The 19,582-nt window shown below is 43.7% G+C and overlaps 1 protein-coding gene across 1 annotated transcript in view; it reads right to left on the bottom strand.

Moving 5' to 3' along the window:
* CDHR3 (cadherin related family member 3) overlaps positions 1–19,582 on the bottom strand; it is a gene marked incomplete at both ends in the record, with an annotated part of 40,520 nt that overhangs the window by 10,053 nt on the left and 10,885 nt on the right. The window contains 10 exons of the mRNA XM_082014347.1: positions 2,064–2,235; positions 3,967–4,193; positions 7,454–7,552; positions 7,656–7,797; positions 9,551–9,719; positions 11,575–11,764; positions 13,087–13,235; positions 16,866–16,970; positions 17,076–17,170; positions 19,060–19,145. Coding sequence (XP_081870473.1) covers positions 2,064–2,235; positions 3,967–4,193; positions 7,454–7,552; positions 7,656–7,797; positions 9,551–9,719; positions 11,575–11,764; positions 13,087–13,235; positions 16,866–16,970; positions 17,076–17,170; positions 19,060–19,145 — 1,434 coding nt within the window. The remainder of the gene's footprint in view (positions 1–2,063; positions 2,236–3,966; positions 4,194–7,453; positions 7,553–7,655; positions 7,798–9,550; positions 9,720–11,574; positions 11,765–13,086; positions 13,236–16,865; positions 16,971–17,075; positions 17,171–19,059; positions 19,146–19,582) is intronic.

Genomic DNA, 19,582 nt, shown 5'->3' with positions numbered 1-19,582 from the left:
AAAACAAAATAATGCCCAAAAAAAGCAATAAAAGAGAAAAGCAATCCCACAATAAAGTAAATGGTTGGAATAAGCAAAAAGATCAGTTTCTGTTCACAACTTGCTATGGATCACTATACACCTGTGCAGTGAAATATCATCGATAAGAATGGCTCCTTCACCTTGTTTGCTATTATATGAAATCCGATAAAACAATATAGTCATAAAAGCATTAAAATATGGAATAAGACCATCTGTGGGGACACAGCTGAGAGGCTCTGTCACTTCAGAGCCATAGGGCACACAAGAGGTCACCCGAATGACCTGTCCTTACAGCCTGGAGAACATCTAGAAGCAGCAGCACCCAGCCGGGTCAAGGACCCTACACTATTGCTGGCCTCTTCCCACTATTTGGGTGACCCTGGAGTGGCCCCTAGGCCACACGGACATAACCAGTGTCTCCAGAGGCCCCTCCAGCCCCTCTCCATGGCTCCTCCCTCTGCCCAGAGGCAGAGGCCTTTGAACAGGTCCCCGAGAAGAGAGCTAATGACTCGGGGGATATTAATTGCCTCCAGGGCTTCATCTGCTCTGTGGAGGCAGAGATGCGAGTTCACTGATGCTGTCCCCTCAGCCCCCCATTTTCTGTCCGTGTAACTGGAGATCTGCTAGTGGCCTGGGCTGCAGGTAGATGAGCTCTGGCTCTTAGCCTCTGAGCAGAACACACGTAGGAGAGATCAGAGCCATGAAAAGGCACCAGCTGTGCTTCAGGTTTGCTATTCTTGCCCCATAGAGCTCAAAATCACAGAATCATGGAACCATTAAGGTGGAAAAAGACCTTTAAGATCATCAAGTCCAACCATCAACCAAACACCACCATGCCCACTAAACCATGTCCTGAAGTGCCACATCTACACATTTTTTGAACACTTCCAGTGATGGTGACTTCATCACCTCCCTGGGCAGCCTGTTCCAAAAGTTGAAGCTCCAGAGTTGAAGTGACCTTGAAGGCCATGTCTATTGTACACAACAGAATCATAGAATCATAGAATCTTTGGGTTGAAAGGGACTTTTTAAGGCCATGGGCTGCTCTGTTGCTCAGAGGCTGACTGCATGGCACAGCTCACGTCTGTACAGCCAAATCCCTGAGCCTTCACCCTGGGTCAGCCCATACAGAGCACCTGCTGGGCAAGGTCCCGGGTCCCTCAGCAATGCCCAGGATCTCTTTGGGAATGTACTGCTTGGCACAGACCAAAATCAAGCCAGCAAACAAACTTAATGCTTTACCAGTGTGGGACAATGCTGGACCTGTGGCCAGGCCCTGCTTTACTGATACAAAGACAGCCTTTGTATGGGCTTGTGTGTAAATACCACTGCTGCAGAGCTCCTCTGAGGCATTAAGGGGCTGGAATAGAACAGAAGTTCTCTTTTCATGCTCACAACTTTTTACTGGCACCTGTACAATCTGCTTCCTCCTTCTTAGTGGTCATCTCAGCAACAAAAAAAGAAATTGCCCCAAAAGAGTGTGTTCTATTTTTTGTGAAGCTGAATGTCATCCCATACCGCAGCAGTTCTCCAAGTGGATGCAGTTGATTACTAGGTTCAAACACACGTTCTTAAAAGAGGGGTTTAATGCATACAGCATGGACCTAGGACATGCAAGTTTGCTCCGTTGTTTTGAATGGTGTACCAGCACCTAAAGGTGAGGTATGCAGAGTAACAGAACCCACCATCGTTTCTCAAGATTTACTCAGCTGTAACTGGAAGTGAAATTTGACGCTGCATATCATTCCAGCTCATTCTTCTGAAGTCCTTGTCCATTATGTAATTAATTGCCAGTTAACATGGTAGGCAATCCAGTCTTGCAAGGGAATTGTTCTATGTGGTAGCACCAGTAGCTAACTTGTGGAGACACATCTCTTTTGGTAAGCAGCAAAGTAATGATGTGTGAAACCTGTGGATCACAACTAGCTCTCCCTGAGAAATAGCACATAAACTGTGCAATACTTTTATTTACAAATCAAAGTAAACGATCAGCATTTATGAATTTTTGCACTGCTGCCAGCTCACACATCATGACACAGTACCTTCATTAATGAAGTAACGGAAAGACCTGGGATCAGAATCACGATCTTGACATTCAATCCTGAAGCCATTAATATTGGTCCCAACAGCTAAGCTGACTGGGATTTGAAAGGAATAGAAATTAGGTGAACAAACTGGTTCTTCATCATTTACTTCCAAAACATTAACAGTTACCTGAAAGAAAAGAGCAGTAGCAAGCTGAAGCTCCTCCACTGGGCTGAGCCAGAATTTTATTAACTTCAGAAACTGTTTGACCTAGCCCATTTTCCTCTTCTGACCAACACCAGTTGAAGAGCAATGAAGCTCCCTTCCAATCTAGTTTCTACCGGAAAATGTCTGTGATCATTTGACCTTCGCTTCTTCTTATGATCAGCACTTTTTTGGGAACAGGTTCTTTAACCCAAACCATCTTCCAAAACCACAGTGGTTTTGAGTTGATGTGTCTGACTATTTGAATTACCTGAAGTGTGTCATAGCAAGAATGAGAAATAATAGTAGACCAGGTATTCATTAAACTTCCTTTCAAACCTCTCAAATTGTTTCACAGTCATTAGTTTGGCTTCTTAGCATATTTAATAGTAATTCAGAGCATGATCCATGGAAGGAAAGAAGACTCCTTATAGACTGACTGTTCCCAGTGAGAGACAAATGCTGGTAATGGCCTTCTGGATGGCTGGCAGCACCCCAGGATTCTGCAGATGTGTTTAATGTCACCTGGGGTTAGCTGGCTGAGAGAAAAAAGGTTACCATTCTCAAAGCTCTTTCCTCTAATGTGTGTTGGTCTTTAACAGGCAACAGATAAACTTGTCATCGTTAAAAACTCCTGATGCTAAATTTACCTTAAATATTCCTTCCTTGAAATATTATAGGTGATAAAGAGATTAAATACCTCCCACTTAGCAACTCCGTGGGTGGTGTTTGGCTGCAATAGAAAGCAGGCCTACTACCTATATTCCCCCCAACAGATGTGCAAAAATCAAATGTAAGGCAGTGACGAGGGAGAAGATGTGAAAAGGAGTAAAAAGGAGTCTGCATGTAAAGAACACCAGGATCCTTTGAAAGAAGTGACTATAAAATACCTTTGTGGATATGCCATCTATATTTTTTCTTCTGAATAAAATAGATCCAGGCAGCAAACTTGAGCGCAACCCTACTGTTTAATGTTATCATGGTCCCTGACATGCTCTTGGCTAATGCCAGATAGCACCATTGGGGACAAAACTAGATCACGGTCAGGGGAAGGCACATGTAAGAGTCCATCCCCAGTAGGCCATGGGGACACAGCTGTACTGCATGGGCCTTCTGACATTATCCCAAGAGGCTGCCCAAACGCTCATGCCATCCTCAAGGTATGCAGCACATCCCCTCTGTCCCACCCCATGAAAAAACAACTCTGATGGGCTGCAACCCGATTCTCACATTACTTCAGGCACTTTGCAGTGAAAAAACATCACATACAAAATCAAAAGTATGTTTGAGGGCCAAGGAGCACTACACAAGGTCCAAAAAGGACTTGGCACTAAGCATGGCTAAAGTTAGGTTGTGCTACCTGGCCTCATGACCCTTTCCTTTTTCTATTTTCCAGCACATATGTAGCCATAAAGAGTATCTTAAATTGTCTAAGGCACAGAAAACAATTTCACTGCCCAGGTAAAATCAGAAAAAAAGACTGAGAAACAAAAACCACAGAGTTAAAAATATAAAAATACTACTTTAATCCTTTTTGTAAGAAATAAAACAAGACTGAGTGAACACCACCTCTTTCATCTGACTAATACACAGCCCTAAGGAGGGATGGACTTGCTTTTTACAGACCAAAGTGCTTTGCCCTATGTCTTACTGTTCTTGCAGGAGGAAGAAAGAAATATGTAGATAAAGGCGGAGAAGTAAAGTGGATTTACTCACAGATGCTGTCGCAGTCTTCTCTTGGTCTGAGGCCTGTACTGTAAGAATGTGTTTCTGAGTCATTTCATAGTCTAACCTAGCTAAAATCTTCACATCTCCTTTGGTTGGGCTGATCCAGAAGATATTTGTGTAATCCCTGGTGCCTCCTCCAGCTACAATGGAATAAGTGATGACACTGGGTGGCCAGTCCTTGTCTCTGGCATTCACTCTTCCAATGCTGGATCCAACTGAGAGACAGAAAATCCACATTTTGTTAACATTTTAAGGAAAAGGAAGTACAGAGTACTTGTTCCAACCAAAACTTGATGAAACTGAACTAAAAATGTTCACCCCAAAAAAGTAAAGCAAAGGTGTGAGAGTTGCTGCTGTTCCTTCCGAGGTGTTTGTTTGAAAAGCAGCTTGAATTACTCTGATGCCCGAGCATTTATGAAGCAAACTACAAATGGCAGTGCTGTAAACTGTGAGAACAAAGATGGGACTGTGCACGCCCATCTCTGCAGACATTGATTCAATGCTAAATGCATACTCATGATCTGGGGATATACGGGGTGAATAGTCCACAGGCACAGAGTAAGACAGAAGGAGGATGTAAGTGAAAAGTTGGCTTTTTTTTTTCTTTCCTGACCCTGTGAGCTCCAGCCCTACTGCAAACTGTTGGTTCCTGTTTGATACAGAGATAGCAAGCACCCTGTTAATGTCAACTCAGCCCAAAATAAAAAGAAGCCTGAGTCCAAAAAACATTTCTCTTGATAGTCTCAGTATCCAGCAAAGTTCTGTGGCCAACACAGAGAGGTTTACAAGCACATCCATGTCACAGATAGGTTTCAAGTATTTTATTTCCAAGGTACACATCAGTGGTATGAGGAGGCACACACAGAATAGGAAATCCCACAAAATTCACTGCATTGTGTCTGCTGGGAAACAATGTAGAAAGACAAGCTTCATCCATGCACCATAGAAATAAAAGCTGGGCAAGAAGAACAGGCTGCCGAGCAATCCAAGATGCTGGTATGAACACCTGAAGGTCAGGGTCCTCTGACTGCTGAGTGGCCGTCCTGTGCCTCCTTGTTCCCCCTTAGCGCTCCTTTCTTTCCTGGCAGTTTGGCTCCTGCAGGAGACAGGGTTGCCAGGGTTCCTCTGCCTGGCAGACCCCGCCGGGAGCCAGCCGCCCCTGCCCCAGCCTCCCCAGTCCCTCCAGCTCCCGCCCAGGCCGTGCGTCCCCACGCTGGCTGCAGCTTTGCCGTACTCAGCCATGGCCGATGACGGCTTCTCCACAGGGCAGGCAGGAGCGAATTTTGCAGACCTTTGGACATTGGCAAGATCCTCCTGACCAGAGAAGGAAGAAAACAGAGACCTGAGGGTGAGGGCTGGAAATCTGGGCTTGCTCCTTTGCTCACGGCAGGGGAGAGAAGGTTGTGGGCAGGGCAGCGGGGGTGCTTGAAGCACGCCTTTTCCTCCCCCCATTCCTGCCCTCCTGGCTTAGGCAAATGGACACAGAAGCACCACAAAGCCCGCAGGTCTGCTGACCACAGCTGCCTTCGCCCATGCTTTGAGCCTGCCCTGGCCAGAACAGTTTGATGAATTCAAGCAGATACTGGATTATCTGGCTGCTAAATCTCCTGGAGTTTCATGGGCAGCTTCACCACGTCCTGCTCAGATGCAGTGATGCAGCCGGACGTCCTGCTCGGTGACGTGGCTGTCGGGGCAGGCCTGTGAGTAACAGCAGCCTGGGGCAGTGCTGGACGTGCTGGAGGACAGGGCTGCCGTTCAGAGGGGCCCAGCAGGCTGGAGCTACGAGCCCACAGGAGTTGTGGAGCTCAGCACAGGCAAACGCCAAGTCCCGTACCTGGGCCACAACAAGCCCGTGTGTCAGCACCGGCAGAGACTGACTGAGCAGGCGGCAACTCTGCAGGGAAGGGCCCCAGGCCGTGGTGGAGAAGTTCTACATGAGAGGGAATGGAGACCTCGTACTGAGCTGTATTAAAAAGTGTGTTACAAGCACATGCTGGGAAGTGACTACCCCACTCCACTCAGCACTCATAAAGCTACCTGTGACCAGTTTGGGGGCCCAGGTACAAGGGAGACACTAACAAACTGGACAAAGGCTGGAAAGGACCACTAAGATGTCAGGGGGTTGAGCAGAGGATGCAAGAGGAGAGGTTGGTGGGGATGAGTTTGCTCAGATGAAAGGAAGATGAAGGTGGGATTTGGTTGTGCTCCACTACCTAAACGGTGATCATATAGAAGACCAAGATACGCTCTTCTTAGAAGGAGACAGTGAAAGGACAACAGAGAATGGACACAAGCTGCAACACAGGAAATTCCAGCTGTGTACAAGGTAAAATTATCTGGTTGCTCAGCTGGAACAGAGGCTCAGACAGGCTGTGGAAACAATGGAAACAATCTCATCCTTGGAGATTTTCAAAACTTAACTGGATGAGGCCCCAAGCAACCTGATCTAGCTTTGAAACTATCCTCACTTTGAGCACAAGTTGGACCTGAGACCCCCAGATGTCCCTTCCAACTTCAATTTTTGTGTGACCCTAAGAAGTTCAGAATAAGGGTCAAGATTTATACAGCATATATCTAATGTACCTCTCATTTTTTCCTCAGACACCAGAATAAAGCCAGTAAGTGACGTCCTGGGACAGAAGGCCTGTGTTCAGTACATCAGGTCATATGAGGGGGATTCTGAAGCTGAGGAAGATGCCATTCCCATGCCAACTCCTCTGTGCACTGAGCAACACAGCACAGAGCTGGCTGGTGGTCACACCTGGCACACAAGGAGGTAAGGCGGTGTGGCACTGCTCTGCAAACATCCTGAGATGCAAGCCTCACCAGGGGACAGGAAGAGTGCTGAGATGGGAGTCAAGCACATGAACAGTTTCAACAGATTCAGTTTTAAAGCCATGTTTGTAGCCGCTGGTCCTGGGTTGTTGCAGGAAGAGGAAGGACCCTGGCTCCAGGCACGAGGAGCTGCTCTGGCTGCCGGCTGGCTGAGTGCAGCCTCCCATCGAAGCACTCCCATCCCACCTCATCTCCAGGGCACCTGCTGTACCCAAAGTGAGCTGGGCCAAAGGGGCTGGTGGGGTGACCATCCTGCACCATGCCTGGGCCAAGGGAGTCCTCACTCGTCTGTGTCAGTCTATAGAGGTTTCTTTGCACCATTACAGTCCCTCCAAATGGCTAATTTAGTAAGAGCAGAAAGATGGTCTAAAACAAGACCTCTGAGTTAATTTCCTGGCTCTGTCACAGATTTCTTGTACAATTGCTGAATTTGTCTGTGTCTCAGGTTCCATCTGTACAATTGGACTTGTTGCCAGTTTTGTCTATTTAAGGGTAGTAGGTGGTTGTACAGTGAGACCCTGGTTGAACTGCAACTTTGAGCCATTCTCCTCATTCAAATATATGAAAATACATTTGGAGCAAAAAGGTACTTATCAACATGACAACATTATTTCTATCATGTATGTGCTACTTACTGTACCTTTAATAATTTCTGGAACATTAAATTCATATGATAAATTACTGAAGACTGGAAAAAATTCATTCACTGGCTTTATCCTGATGTAAATGTAGATGATATCTGGAAATATAACAGGAGATTAAACCATAGTTAAGTATGGTTGTGAAATTTTCTCATGCATATATTCAAAATACATATGGTATTCCTCTCTCCATGCTGTTACAGCACAGGAAAATATCAAAAGAAGTGTAAGAGGGATACTTGCTTGAGTAGTCAGGACAGGCAACATCTTGTACCCTGACAGTCAAAGAATAAACTTCAACTCCTAGATTAGCTGGGTTTTCTAAATCAATACTTCCAGTTATCTAAAATAAAAAGAAACACAATTGTATTTACACTTCCTTACATAAAGTGACAATACACATGATGGCAATTACTTTTTTCCAGTGTTCTGTAAGTGTGGTCTCCCCCTTGGATACACAGAATTGCCCTGTAGGAGTAAAAGAGGCTATTAATCAATTACAGGACTGAATTCCAGGCTTTTTCTACATGTTCACGCTCTGGTGTCTCTTGGTAATTCAAAAGTCTTTTATTCTGCCAACAAAATATCTTCCCCTGAAGTGCAGGAAGTTGGATCATAAGGTTTTGGCCTTTTACCTGGTTAAGTCAAAGCTCATGTAATGAGCTGGCTATTTGCTGTGCCCTTTGTTGGATCAACAAGAATCTGCTATTGCTAAATAGTAATAGTCACTCCTTGAGCTCACGCCTGCAGACATGTATTAAAGGTATCAGGTTCAGCCACAAGTGTTTATCCAGGAGCCAAGTTGTTACGAAGTGGTGGCTCAAGCAGATTTAAATCCTAATCTCCTGAGCCCTCTGTCTTTCTGTAGGAGTCTCATACACTCTGGGGCAGCAGGACTAAAGCACAGGCACCCTCTGTTTATTGTCTACAGGGAAAATAACTAGCGATAGAACGAGAGCAAACGGCCTCAAGTTGGGCCAGGGGAGGTTTAGATTGAGTATTAGGAAAAATCCTTTACTGAGAGAGTGGTCAAATATTGGAACAGGCTGCCCATGGAGGTGGTGGAGTCACCATCACTGGAGGTGTTCAAAAAACATGTAGATGTGGCACTTTAGGACATGGTTTATTGGGCATGGTGGTGTTGGGTTGACAGTTGGACTTTATGATCTTAAAGGTCTTTTCCAACCTTAATGATTCTGTGATTCTCTGAAATTCCTGCAGGGACAGGGCACTTCAGATAACCTGTTACGTGCATACATGGTGATCAAAGGGCTGACAACAATCACGTCCTGTGCAGCAATGAAAATGCTTTTTATGTTGGCAGATGAAGCAGCTAAGGGCAGTGCTCATTGACTCAGATCAAAAATTAAAGTAAGCCATACAAAGTTGTTTTACTACTCCTGTAGCACTCTTGTCTTTTAGACAGAATGCCTATTTTTTGTTGTGTTTCCCTTTTTCTGTATTTTTCCACAGTTCTTTTTAAAGCGACTAAACAACTACCACTGTACATGTCCAGCAGCTGGTGGGGGTTCTGCCCAATGCAAACATGCCAGCAGCTGTCAGCATAAGGAACCCATCTTTTGACATGCAAAATAACACAAGTGCAAATCCCACCACACTTCTGTGAAAATTTACCACTCAGAGTGGTTCTACAGTTCTGACCAATGAAACTGGGAAGTAGTTACTGAGTGTGGGATTTCTCAAGTATTTCAATTCTTCTTGCTGAATAGCAAGGTTCTTCCACAGTCTGTCATTAATAAATGGGTATGAAATTTCTCTGTTAATCCATATCAAAGTTGGTGCTTCACACTCACTAAAAAAGATTTTTTTTTTAATCATATCTAGCGCATTTATTTAAAATCGGAGAAAACAGTTCTCTGATCACCAAATTCTGTAGAATACATAGAGAGCATCCTATCAAAGGGTATGTAGTTCACATCCAGTCAAAATAGTCATTCTCCACGTCATACCCACTGTGACATAAATTACAGTAATTCTTTTTTTCTTGTACAGACAATGAATTCAAAGAATTTATAATATTTCATAAGTTGGCTTCTGAAATGAGACAATCTAACATAAAGCAACAAACGACTGACCACAAGTCTTCCAGACCCAGTAGACTCCAAAGCGAAGTTATTGCTTCCAAAACCAGATAATCCAGTGAAATTAAATTGATTGTTTGATGGATCAACATCAATATCTTTACAGTAGTTTCTAAGATCAAGAAGAAATGTCCCAGCAGTCATATTTTCATTTGCCTCTTTCCTGTTTAAAACAAACACGTTTCCCATCAGAGCTACTTATATTTCTCCTCTGGAACTCACTGATTTCCATTTATTTTCTAAGTGAAATCCTATATCTAAATAGGCAACAGTTGATGAAAGAACTCAGAATCTGATCCACATGCTGTGGTGGACAACAGCCCTATACAATGGGCAAGACATAAACATTTAGCCAGATCTGAACCATAAACCTGGAACTCAGCTAGACTTCAGAAGCTGCCACAAGATCTTAATGTTCAAGATTAGTTCAATTAATAATTAGTATTTAAAAACATCTTTACAACATTCATTTCTTCAGTATGTTATAATGTTCTCCTGATGAGAAGCTTGTTCTTTTCTCCCTAACTAACAGCTGGACCATTCTGCTTTTTTGTGAAACTAGCATTTCTGACCCTACTGTTGACAATGAGGGTCCCTGTGATGCACATGATGGAACTGGGGACAGAGGGTGTCAATTTAAGGGTTTTTTTAATCAAAAGAATTAAATAAAAAAAAATTAAGAACCAGCTGAAATACGATTAAGCCCTGATATTGTTCCTTTGTGCAATCCCTATAAGACTAGTTCTTTATTTGATCGCACTTTTTCCCTGAAGATTTTTGTCTCCTTCAGATCAAAATTTAAGCTCACTAGATAACAAAGAGACTGTTGTGTTATTGTCATGGATGTTGTAACTAAGCAGCACTCTGAAGAATTGGATTCTCTTCAAGCCAGTACATAAAATATGTGATTTAAATGCAAGACATTTCTATTAGATAGTAAGCAAGCAATTTAAACAGTTGCCCACTAACTGGGAATTCCTCATTGCATAGGTTCTTGGCCTGAAATGCTAGATTTTTATAGAATCATAGAATCACAGAATGGTTTGGCTTGGAAGGGACCTTTAAAAGTTATCTTGTCCAACCCCCCTGCAATGAGCAGGAACATCTTCAACTAGATCAAGGTTGGTCAGAGCCCCATCCAACCTGGCCTTGAATGTTCCCAGGGATGGAGCATCTACCACCTCTCTGGGTAACCTGTGCCAGTGTTTCACCACCCTCACTGTGAAAAATTTATTCCTTATCTGCAGGACCATCAAACTCCTGTAAGTGCACCTGCAGAACTGCACTATGCCATTCATTTCAGTGTACCCTGAAAGATCAGAGCCCAGGCACATCAAACACTTCAGATGGACAATTTTTACTTCAGTCTTTCTATGACAAACTTCATCTGTAAAATGGAGTAACGTTATGTTCTCATCTCCAAATATAAACCACCTGATCATCACAAAGGTCTCTGAGCATTCATAGCCATAGCAAAGTCCATGACTAAGTTACTCTGCACAGAGGCGAGCTATAACAAGAGGTGATCTGGGCTCTGAAGACCTTACAGATTGCATTAGACAAAAACCATGCAGGTCACCAGAGAGATTTAGAAGAGAAGATCAGGAAGTTTAAAATAAAACTCCAGAACTGACTGTCAAGTTTTCCCTGGTGAATGATCCCCCACAGTTTAGCATGAAGTAAGAAAGTAAGAGCCTAGATATGCATGGGTCAGAAAAGTAACTCTCTAACACATGGCTCTGATATCCTAAGGGTTTAGGTATCTGGAAGAAAGATAAATAAAGTATCTGACAATTCACAGATACTTTTAGTTCAAATTTCCAGTTTGACTGTGTCAGGAAATGGAGGTTTGTGCCCTAAGACACAGGGAACACTAACCTTTAAAGGCTTAAAGATTAATGTCCATTCTGTGATTTATACCTCCAACTGTATGTCTGGGGACTCTAACTGATGTGCTCTAGACTGCACACTGGTCTGGAGCAACAAGGCAGCACGAAGGTAATGAAGAGCCTCAATACCTGAAGGTAGAAGGATTGCATTCCGGTGGGTTGTCATTGATATCATCAATAATGATTGTGATCTCCATTTCGCTGGCGTGACCACCGCTGGGACTGTCCTCCACCCGGAGTATCACTGAAACATTAGGATGGAGCCACAGTGGAAGGGCATCTCGGTCGATTCGCCCAGTTACCTGCAGCACTCCAGTTGCTGGGCATAAAGCAACCAGAAGTTAGATGCTCACCATGGAGGGAAGTAACAAACACTCGTTGTGTACATGCAAGAGGACAGGGTAGATCAGCAGACAGGTAGCAGAATAAAAAGTATTCTGTTCTGTGCAAATCATGGCTGGTAATTTTTTAAAATTATACAAAATGACTGAAAGTTCTGTGTAAGACTTTCATGGATAGATACACATTGCTCAAAAATATGTCATAGGTGGCCTCAGCAGAGGGCTTGGAAACCAGTAGATTTCCCTTACGTTCTCAAAGAGCTAGTGCAAGTCAGAGTTGAGTGCACTCAGAGCATCAAGGACAATGAGCTGCTAATGCCTGTGCTATTCTTGCTCTCTAGCTAGTAAGACCACTTCACTTTCTACTGTTATAGTTCAAGCATCCTTCAGCACCTCTAAATCTACTCACACAGCAACAGAGCTGCTCTTAGCTGTGACAGATTGTGACAAGTGCTCTGGTCAGCCATTCATTTAATATTTTTTTTCACTTCTGTTAGCCTCTGTTCAAAAAGAGAAGGTTTTTATGGCACAGCACAATACTATTTCCAGCGCACAAAGGAGGTGAAGGAACTGTCTATATCCTCTGCCTTTTGTGGTGTAATTGAGCGGAGGGTGGCAATACCTGGCCGAAGGGCATAGGGGATCCAAAGCATTTAAGGATCATCCTGATCCCCCCCCCAGCCCTGTGTTTTGTAGCATCTCTTACAACTGTGATAAGCCGTTCTAAAGCAATAGCAGTCGAGCAAAGCAGTCACTGAATGCCATCCCTGGAGCAAAAACCTCAGGGCACCGGTCTGTGCACTCCAGAGAACATGGGGAGACAGAACCAGCATGAGAGAGAGGACTCCCTTGGATGGCCTTGCCTGAGGAGCGTAACGAATCAAGCAGTGACGCCGAGGTGCAGATTTGCTGTGCACCTCAATGCTAGAGCAGATTTCAGGCAGGAGAGAGCACACTCTGGTCTATATGCTGCTGTTTCAAGAGCCCCAGAAGGTCCCTACAGTCCTCAAAAATTAAAAAGGCGGCAGCTAATCTTACTTCTACCCAAGGGACTGTCACCCTCCATCTGTAAGTCAATATTTGTCAATAAGTCACCTTTAGTTTACTTTCTTCAAAATATTTTATGGAATCTTGGTCAGCTGACTGAAGAATTTGACCCTAATAATGTACTAAGCATTTCTTATTTCTAGCGGTAGCCACAGAATAAAGTCAGTCACTTTAAAACTAAGGCAAAAAGATTTTCTCCAAAGTGGCCACTCCCTTTTTTGCATGTCAGAAGGCACATTTTTGTTTGTCTTACATGGGTTTATGGAGAAATATCTGTCAGAAGACTGGATGCTGTAGAAAAGTCTGCCAGGAGAGTCTTCATCATCAGGATCTTTAGCTGTTATATTGGCAACAACAGTGCCCGGGCTTTGCTCCTCTGGAATCCTGTAGATTCTTTGTTTTCTACAAGATAAAACAAAATTCAGCAAAGCACACATCTGTGTTTGCAAGGGCAGCTGATCACAGACTTAGCTGGGCAGCCAACTGTAGCAGCAGAGCCATGGTCACACTGGGCTCAGAGATGGCTATTTGTATGTCAGGGTAAATATCCCAGTCGCTGGCTCTGCCAGCTGGACACGTAGCAATAGCTGAACTGGTATGTGGTCATAAAGCATGACATAGCCACACAAGTAACTGTCCTTCCCCTGCAACTTTTTCACAGTAAAAGCGATTTGACTTTCACAGAAATCATGGAAGCTGAAGATGGAAGTGGCTGTTAAATCATGCCGTCCATCTCCCTACAGAGCCACCAGCTTGTAATACCACTTGCTTTAATTCCTTAATTTTGCAAGAGAAATACAAAAATAGAAGCAGTAATGTAATTCATCATCTTTTGGAATGAATTCTGGAGGCTTTTTGGGGACAACAGTATTACTAAAAAGCTGAGTTGCCCCTGCGGTAGGTGGAGACAGGGAAAAGCACTCCTGTGGGTGCTCACCAGATGAACATGCTCCGAACTCCCAGCAACATCTGTCTGTCTGATTCATTTTACATAGAGGAAATGGTTCTTTACTGCTGCTGTTTGTATGCCAGTGCTCCCAAATTTCCCATTAATTGAGTTTTATAGCTCAGATATAGTCTGGCAGGCAGTTGTGCAAGATTGCTTATAACGGCTGAAGTTGCATGTTCACATGGCTACTCAGGTATGCAGTTATGATACTTGAACCACATGCAAAAGCAGGCATGGGCAAGCACACTAAAACTGTGCAAGGAATTTATGAAGACTGATTTATTCTACTGAAACACATACAAACACACAAACATCTCCTGCTTACAGAAATCAAAGGGAGTTGAAGGCGCTCAACAGTTCAGAAAAGCATCAGGCATATGTTTCAAGACTGAGTCTTTTTTCCACATTTTAAACTTCCTATGCCACCGCTTACCTAATTGACTAGTCTATAGTTCCCAGTTTAGGAAAGCATGAGCCCATCATTGTCCTCTGAAAACCAACATCATGGGGTACTTCACAATTGGAGCAGAGAATTGCAGAGACAGAACAGAAAATCCCATGTTTCCAGATCTCCACTTGCAATTTTAAAAATGGTTAAGAAGACACAGTACCTTCAACTGTTTTGTCAGCTCAAAGGAAAAGAGGAAGGCATACAGGAGAGAAACCAAATAGAGTTTTCCCAGTACAAACACCTATCTTTCAGCCAGAAGAAAACACAGAGCTTGTGAAGGCTGTGGAGTCAGTGTATGTATTAAATTTCTATCTCACTCTGGGTGTTGGATCTTTTCCTTGTTCTCCTGTTGCTCCTTCCTAAGTCACTCATAAACAAAACAGATAGCAACAGATCTCCATCATTGCTGCCAAGAATGCCACCTCAAAATGCCCCTCTGATCACTGGGGAATACAGGAGGGACAACCCTAACTGGTTTTGGCTCAAAGTAGGGAACTCTCTATGCACGCAGGGACCACAGCTCTGACCTCTCTGTGGACAGCAAACTCACCACAGCTCTACCCACAGCCCTACCAGCCCTCCTGTGCCCTGCACGGGCCGTTGTCCAGTCCCCACCACATCTCTTGGGAAGCAATGGGATGTTTTCGAGCACATCCCTGTAGCACTGAGTACTAGGACAGCTGAGGAGGAGTTGGGGCCACCTCCTGTGCAGCTACATCTGGGCTGTGTCCTGTTGTCCATCTGTCCGCCACCTGCCACTGGCTTTTTACAGGATGGTTCAAGCAGACCTTTTAGGCACTGCAGTGTAATTGTGAAGGAAGCATATGTTTGTTTTCTTGTCTTGTCCTCTGTTTTCCTGACTCCACAAGTTTTTCATTGATTTTAACAGCCAGAATTTCAAAAGGCTGAATGCCAATGTAGTGTTGTGAACACCAAAACCAGATGTGCTTGCATATACCATGGGAACAATTAAAAAGACCCTTTGAAACACTGTTTTTGACAGCTTTGATCGGGAGAAAATAAAGGTTTGCTAACTCATCAAGTTTCCCCAGCTCCCATCCCAGTACTAATTATTATAGTGTCAGAAAGTATGTAGTCCCAGCATGCAGCTCACATTTTAGCAGGGGAGAGGCCATGCATGTGCATATGGAGGGCAGACCATGAAATGTAATTTAATCTAAAGTTCTTTATAAACTGAGCTGCTCTTTTTGGTCTGTAGTGTCAATCTAAAAGGGAGAAGATTCAAACAAATACCAGGCCTTATTTGTGCCACATGAGAACTGAGTCTTAGACCTTAGGTTTTATGGATGCTCAAGTCACTGCAGGTTTCACTAATTCGAACGAGTAGATACATATTCAAAAGTGCTCCTTCAGCATTCCAGACATAAGGATAAATAAACAGAAATGGCAACATTTGAAGGAAATAATCAGTCTAGAAGACAATATGCAAATGTTGGCACTGGGAAAAGGATTCCTCCTGCTTGTAGCAGTACAGTATGTGGAGCGAGCTGTTAACCTTATCGATTATTGCAGACACGAGATCCAACTATTAAGTAAGTAGCAATAAAAAAAAATCCGTGTCTCTTTCTAACATTTCATTCTTCTCTTTCTTCAGATTCTCCACCCCTTTATCCAGCAAAGTCCAGATCCTTGGCTTCAGCCCAGGAGCCCTGCATTGCTCTGGCTCCACAAAACACCCAGAAGATTGCTCCAAACAAGTGGCTGCAAACCTCTTGGCATGGCCCAGGTGGTACACTGTCTTCTCCTTTGCACAGATGGCAGGAGAGCGGCCATCATAAATGTTCTCAGCAGGGACCTCGTAGAGCCTCAGGATCAGGAGACATAAAGAGAGTGTCTTGAATCCAAACAGTGTCTCATGCAAGTGACAAAGATAAATCAACAACAGAATCAGATCAACTGTAATAATTGTCAAGTTCCTGCTTCAGAAACAATCGTCCATCATGCTTTCCACCACAAAACAGCCTGCTGGTGGCACATGTATATTCTTTTCTATTTTTCCAAATTTTCAACAATGTTCCTGATTCTAACTAAAGCTCCATTAGTCTTCAAAAGCTATTTCTGACTTCTGTGTTATGACACAATTTCCTGCTTATGACACAGTAAGAGACGGCAATGTTTCAAAGATCACTGGGATCGTTTACAAGTGTAAGTGTCTGGGAAGAAGAGGAAGAGAGATCAAAAGTGAGACCTTTCTATGTCTAGACATTTCTGCATGAATAAACATCATTATGGTGAAATGCACATCTGCATGAAGGATAAATTCTATATGATTGTATCCACACAAGGTGAAATTCATCTCCCTGTCTGAACTTGTCCAAAGGTCTCTGCGTAGCTTTAACCTCTCTAAATGCTAATAAGTATTTGTTATACTTGTTTGTCTGCTTTTAGCATGAGCCCAGAAAACTTGAAACTATTAAGAATATAAACAAGAATACAAGAGGAAAAAGCTTTCCAGTAAAAGAATAGGAATCATTAAAAAAAAAGAAAATACCTTTTCCAGTAGGATTTTGTTATATTTACTTGCCCGTATGTTACACCCTCCCATTGGTGCCAAAGCAGTAAAGCTGGGAAAACATCTGCATTTTGAGAACAATGGAAGTTTTTCACTCACGTGGTGAAGTAAGGTCTTTCATCATTGATGTTAATTATATTTATAGTCACTGTTTTAGTTGAGTTGAGTCCATCTGGATCTGTCACTGTTATATTTAAAAAGTAGCTGTCAAATAAGAAAACAAAACAAGAATCGTTCAGTGGCTATATAGGAAAACATTTCTCTGCCTACTGTAAGCTAATAGACCACATGAATAAAATACATTCTCACCAATGTGGATCTTTCTCATAATCAAATTCTTTCGTGGAAAAAACAGCTCCGCTTTCCAAGACCAAGAATGGCACTGATGCAGGGAGCAGTGAATACTAAAATGAAGAAAGCAAGGAATTAGTCTTTTTATCGTTAAACATCCCTCCATTCATTCCTTGCCTTGTAGAACGGGCCAAGTTATAGCACAGCATTGCCTCAAACTTTACGTAATGAAACATGCTGACATACAGATGCCAGCACGAGCCCTGAAGCAGCTCAAACTTGGTCGTACGTGCCTTTTTTTGACAGCCAGTGGAGAGTCACGGACACTGAACTACTTACACTACGCTCTACCCCTGTGAACTCCAGGTCTGCAATGAGAACTTCAGGCAGCGGCCGGCCAGCAGAGCCGCAGCACAGCGGGCAAAAATCGGCTTTGTGGCGGCACCGGAGTTCATGCACAAAGGAGAAGAGAGAAGAAGGGGTGAGGCTGGATTTGCAGGGACATAGGACAAGCCATGCAAGGAGGCAACACAGTTTAGGGGCCCAGACGATGGGAGAGGCCAGGGAGGTGAGAGTGGACTGTCACGGAATACACGAGGCTGTGAGGCTGAAGGGTGTTCACAACTGCCCGGTGTTAATGCGGCTGTTCAGCAGTGGCGTGTAGCAGCAGCCCCGTTGCACAACACCAAGGGGTACAGCACCAGTGCACGGGTGCCGGAGGGAGCACCCTGGTCCCCATGGCTGCGGGGTAGTACCACTCGCCCACCACATCCTCCCTGCTATCATCCACGTGCCTCTGCCAGGCCATCACCAGTAAGACCCCAACGACACTTCCTGTGTGCAGGTGTTAATAATACTCATAAAGTCTGAAGTATGCAACATAGGTCATGCACCATACAAATAATCTGCAAAATCCACTGAGCAGATCTGTCCAGGGGATGCAACTGCTTTCATGTCACCTTTTGGAAAAGAACAGGAGGTACAGAGAGCCGAGTGAAACAACATGCCTCCAGCAGTGGTAGATTTAATTGAAATTGCTTTTAAAAAAGCAGCTAGGTAATCACAATTCTTATAACAATTTTTTTTTTTTTGCCCGTTGTCATTTCTAAATTCCTTCTCCAGATCATTATTTTACCTGTTGCCCAGCATTTCTATATTTGCAGCTTCTTACTATGCCTGAGCTTCGTCAGGGGTCAGAAGGCACGTGGAACTCCCTGCAGCGGCTTTCAGAAACAAAGCAGAGCTGAACCCCAGGCCTCTGCTTCTCTCCTCACCGGCTCAGGTTTGGTGGTTTGGCTGGGCAAAGCCTGAGGACGGACTTCAAGCTAATTGCTCTCTTGAATAATGCTACACATTGAAGTAGCATCTTCAGGTTCGGTTCTTGAACGTGCTGTCTTTTATAAAGTCAAAGGCAATGAAGCAAAGCTACGACACAATTCTTAGGTAAGTGTAGTTAATTTTCCCCTGCCTGCAAACAAACTTACCACTTTCCAGAATTTTTTGCTGATACCAAGAGTATATTCAGATCAGCTAACCTATTTTCTTAACTGAGAGTCACAGTTTGCCCCGGGATTGTCAAGAAGCTGAGATTCAGTTGCCTTGTAAGCGATTTCCTTACTGTCTCGTTTAAAAGAATTTACATTGCGATACAGAAGGTTAAAAATTTTATTTAGTTTTAGTCACTCTCATCTACAAGGAATGTTTTGCAAGCCGTTTAAACAAAAAAAAAGGAGACAATTTCTACTGTATCTCTGATTAACTGTATCAAACTTTGCCTTCACTATCCCTTAATTTTGGAGGGCTGAGAACTCAAAATACAGTTTGTGTCCAAACACTGAGGCTGGATTTTCTTAGTTTATTGCTGAAAATGCTTTTTTTTCCCTGACTAAACCTTTTCCTGTAGTCCTGATAAGGAAGGAAGTTGTTGAAAGATGCTGGCAATTAGCATTTCAGATACAGTGGATTATATAATTTCTGGGTTTTTTTCTTTAATACAACTTACTTTGAGTTCAGCATTTTCAGGATCAGCTGCATCAACTTGGTAAATGCATTCTGGAGGTGTTCCTTCCAAGATATAGATCATTACAGCTGCATGGATATAAGCGTACGCAGTGTTAATTGGGTGACAATAAAGGACACAGCCGCAAACATACTGATACACTGAAGCTGTCCAGACATATTACTGCCTGCTGTGTCTTCTCACGTCACGAGTGCCATTCCAAAATCATCACAGGAAAGAGCACAAACACTCAAAAGATAAAAAGAAAGCAATTGCATATCTGTAAACAGGCAAACATCACTGCAAGCTGCAATGTGAATTGTGCCTTCGGGAGAAAGACTGATCTTTACAGATGGCCTATCCTGAGCTGCTCGCGGGGTATGGAGTACAATGATGCATTAGGGCTACACCCGTCTCGTTGCTGACTACGCAGGTGGGGAGAACACAGCCCTGTCCACCCCCTGTTCCCCGCCAGGAGAGCTCAGAGCCTTTCCTCTTCATTTCTGCTTTTCCTTTGCTTCTGTGA

The sequence above is a fragment of the Phaethon aethereus genome (assembly GCF_964289735.1).
Source record: "Phaethon aethereus genome assembly, chromosome: 1".
NCBI lineage: Eukaryota > Metazoa > Chordata > Aves > Phaethontiformes > Phaethontidae > Phaethon > Phaethon aethereus.
The sequence above is the reverse complement of the archived record's forward strand: the minus strand, read 5'-3'. Positions and strand labels throughout refer to the sequence as shown.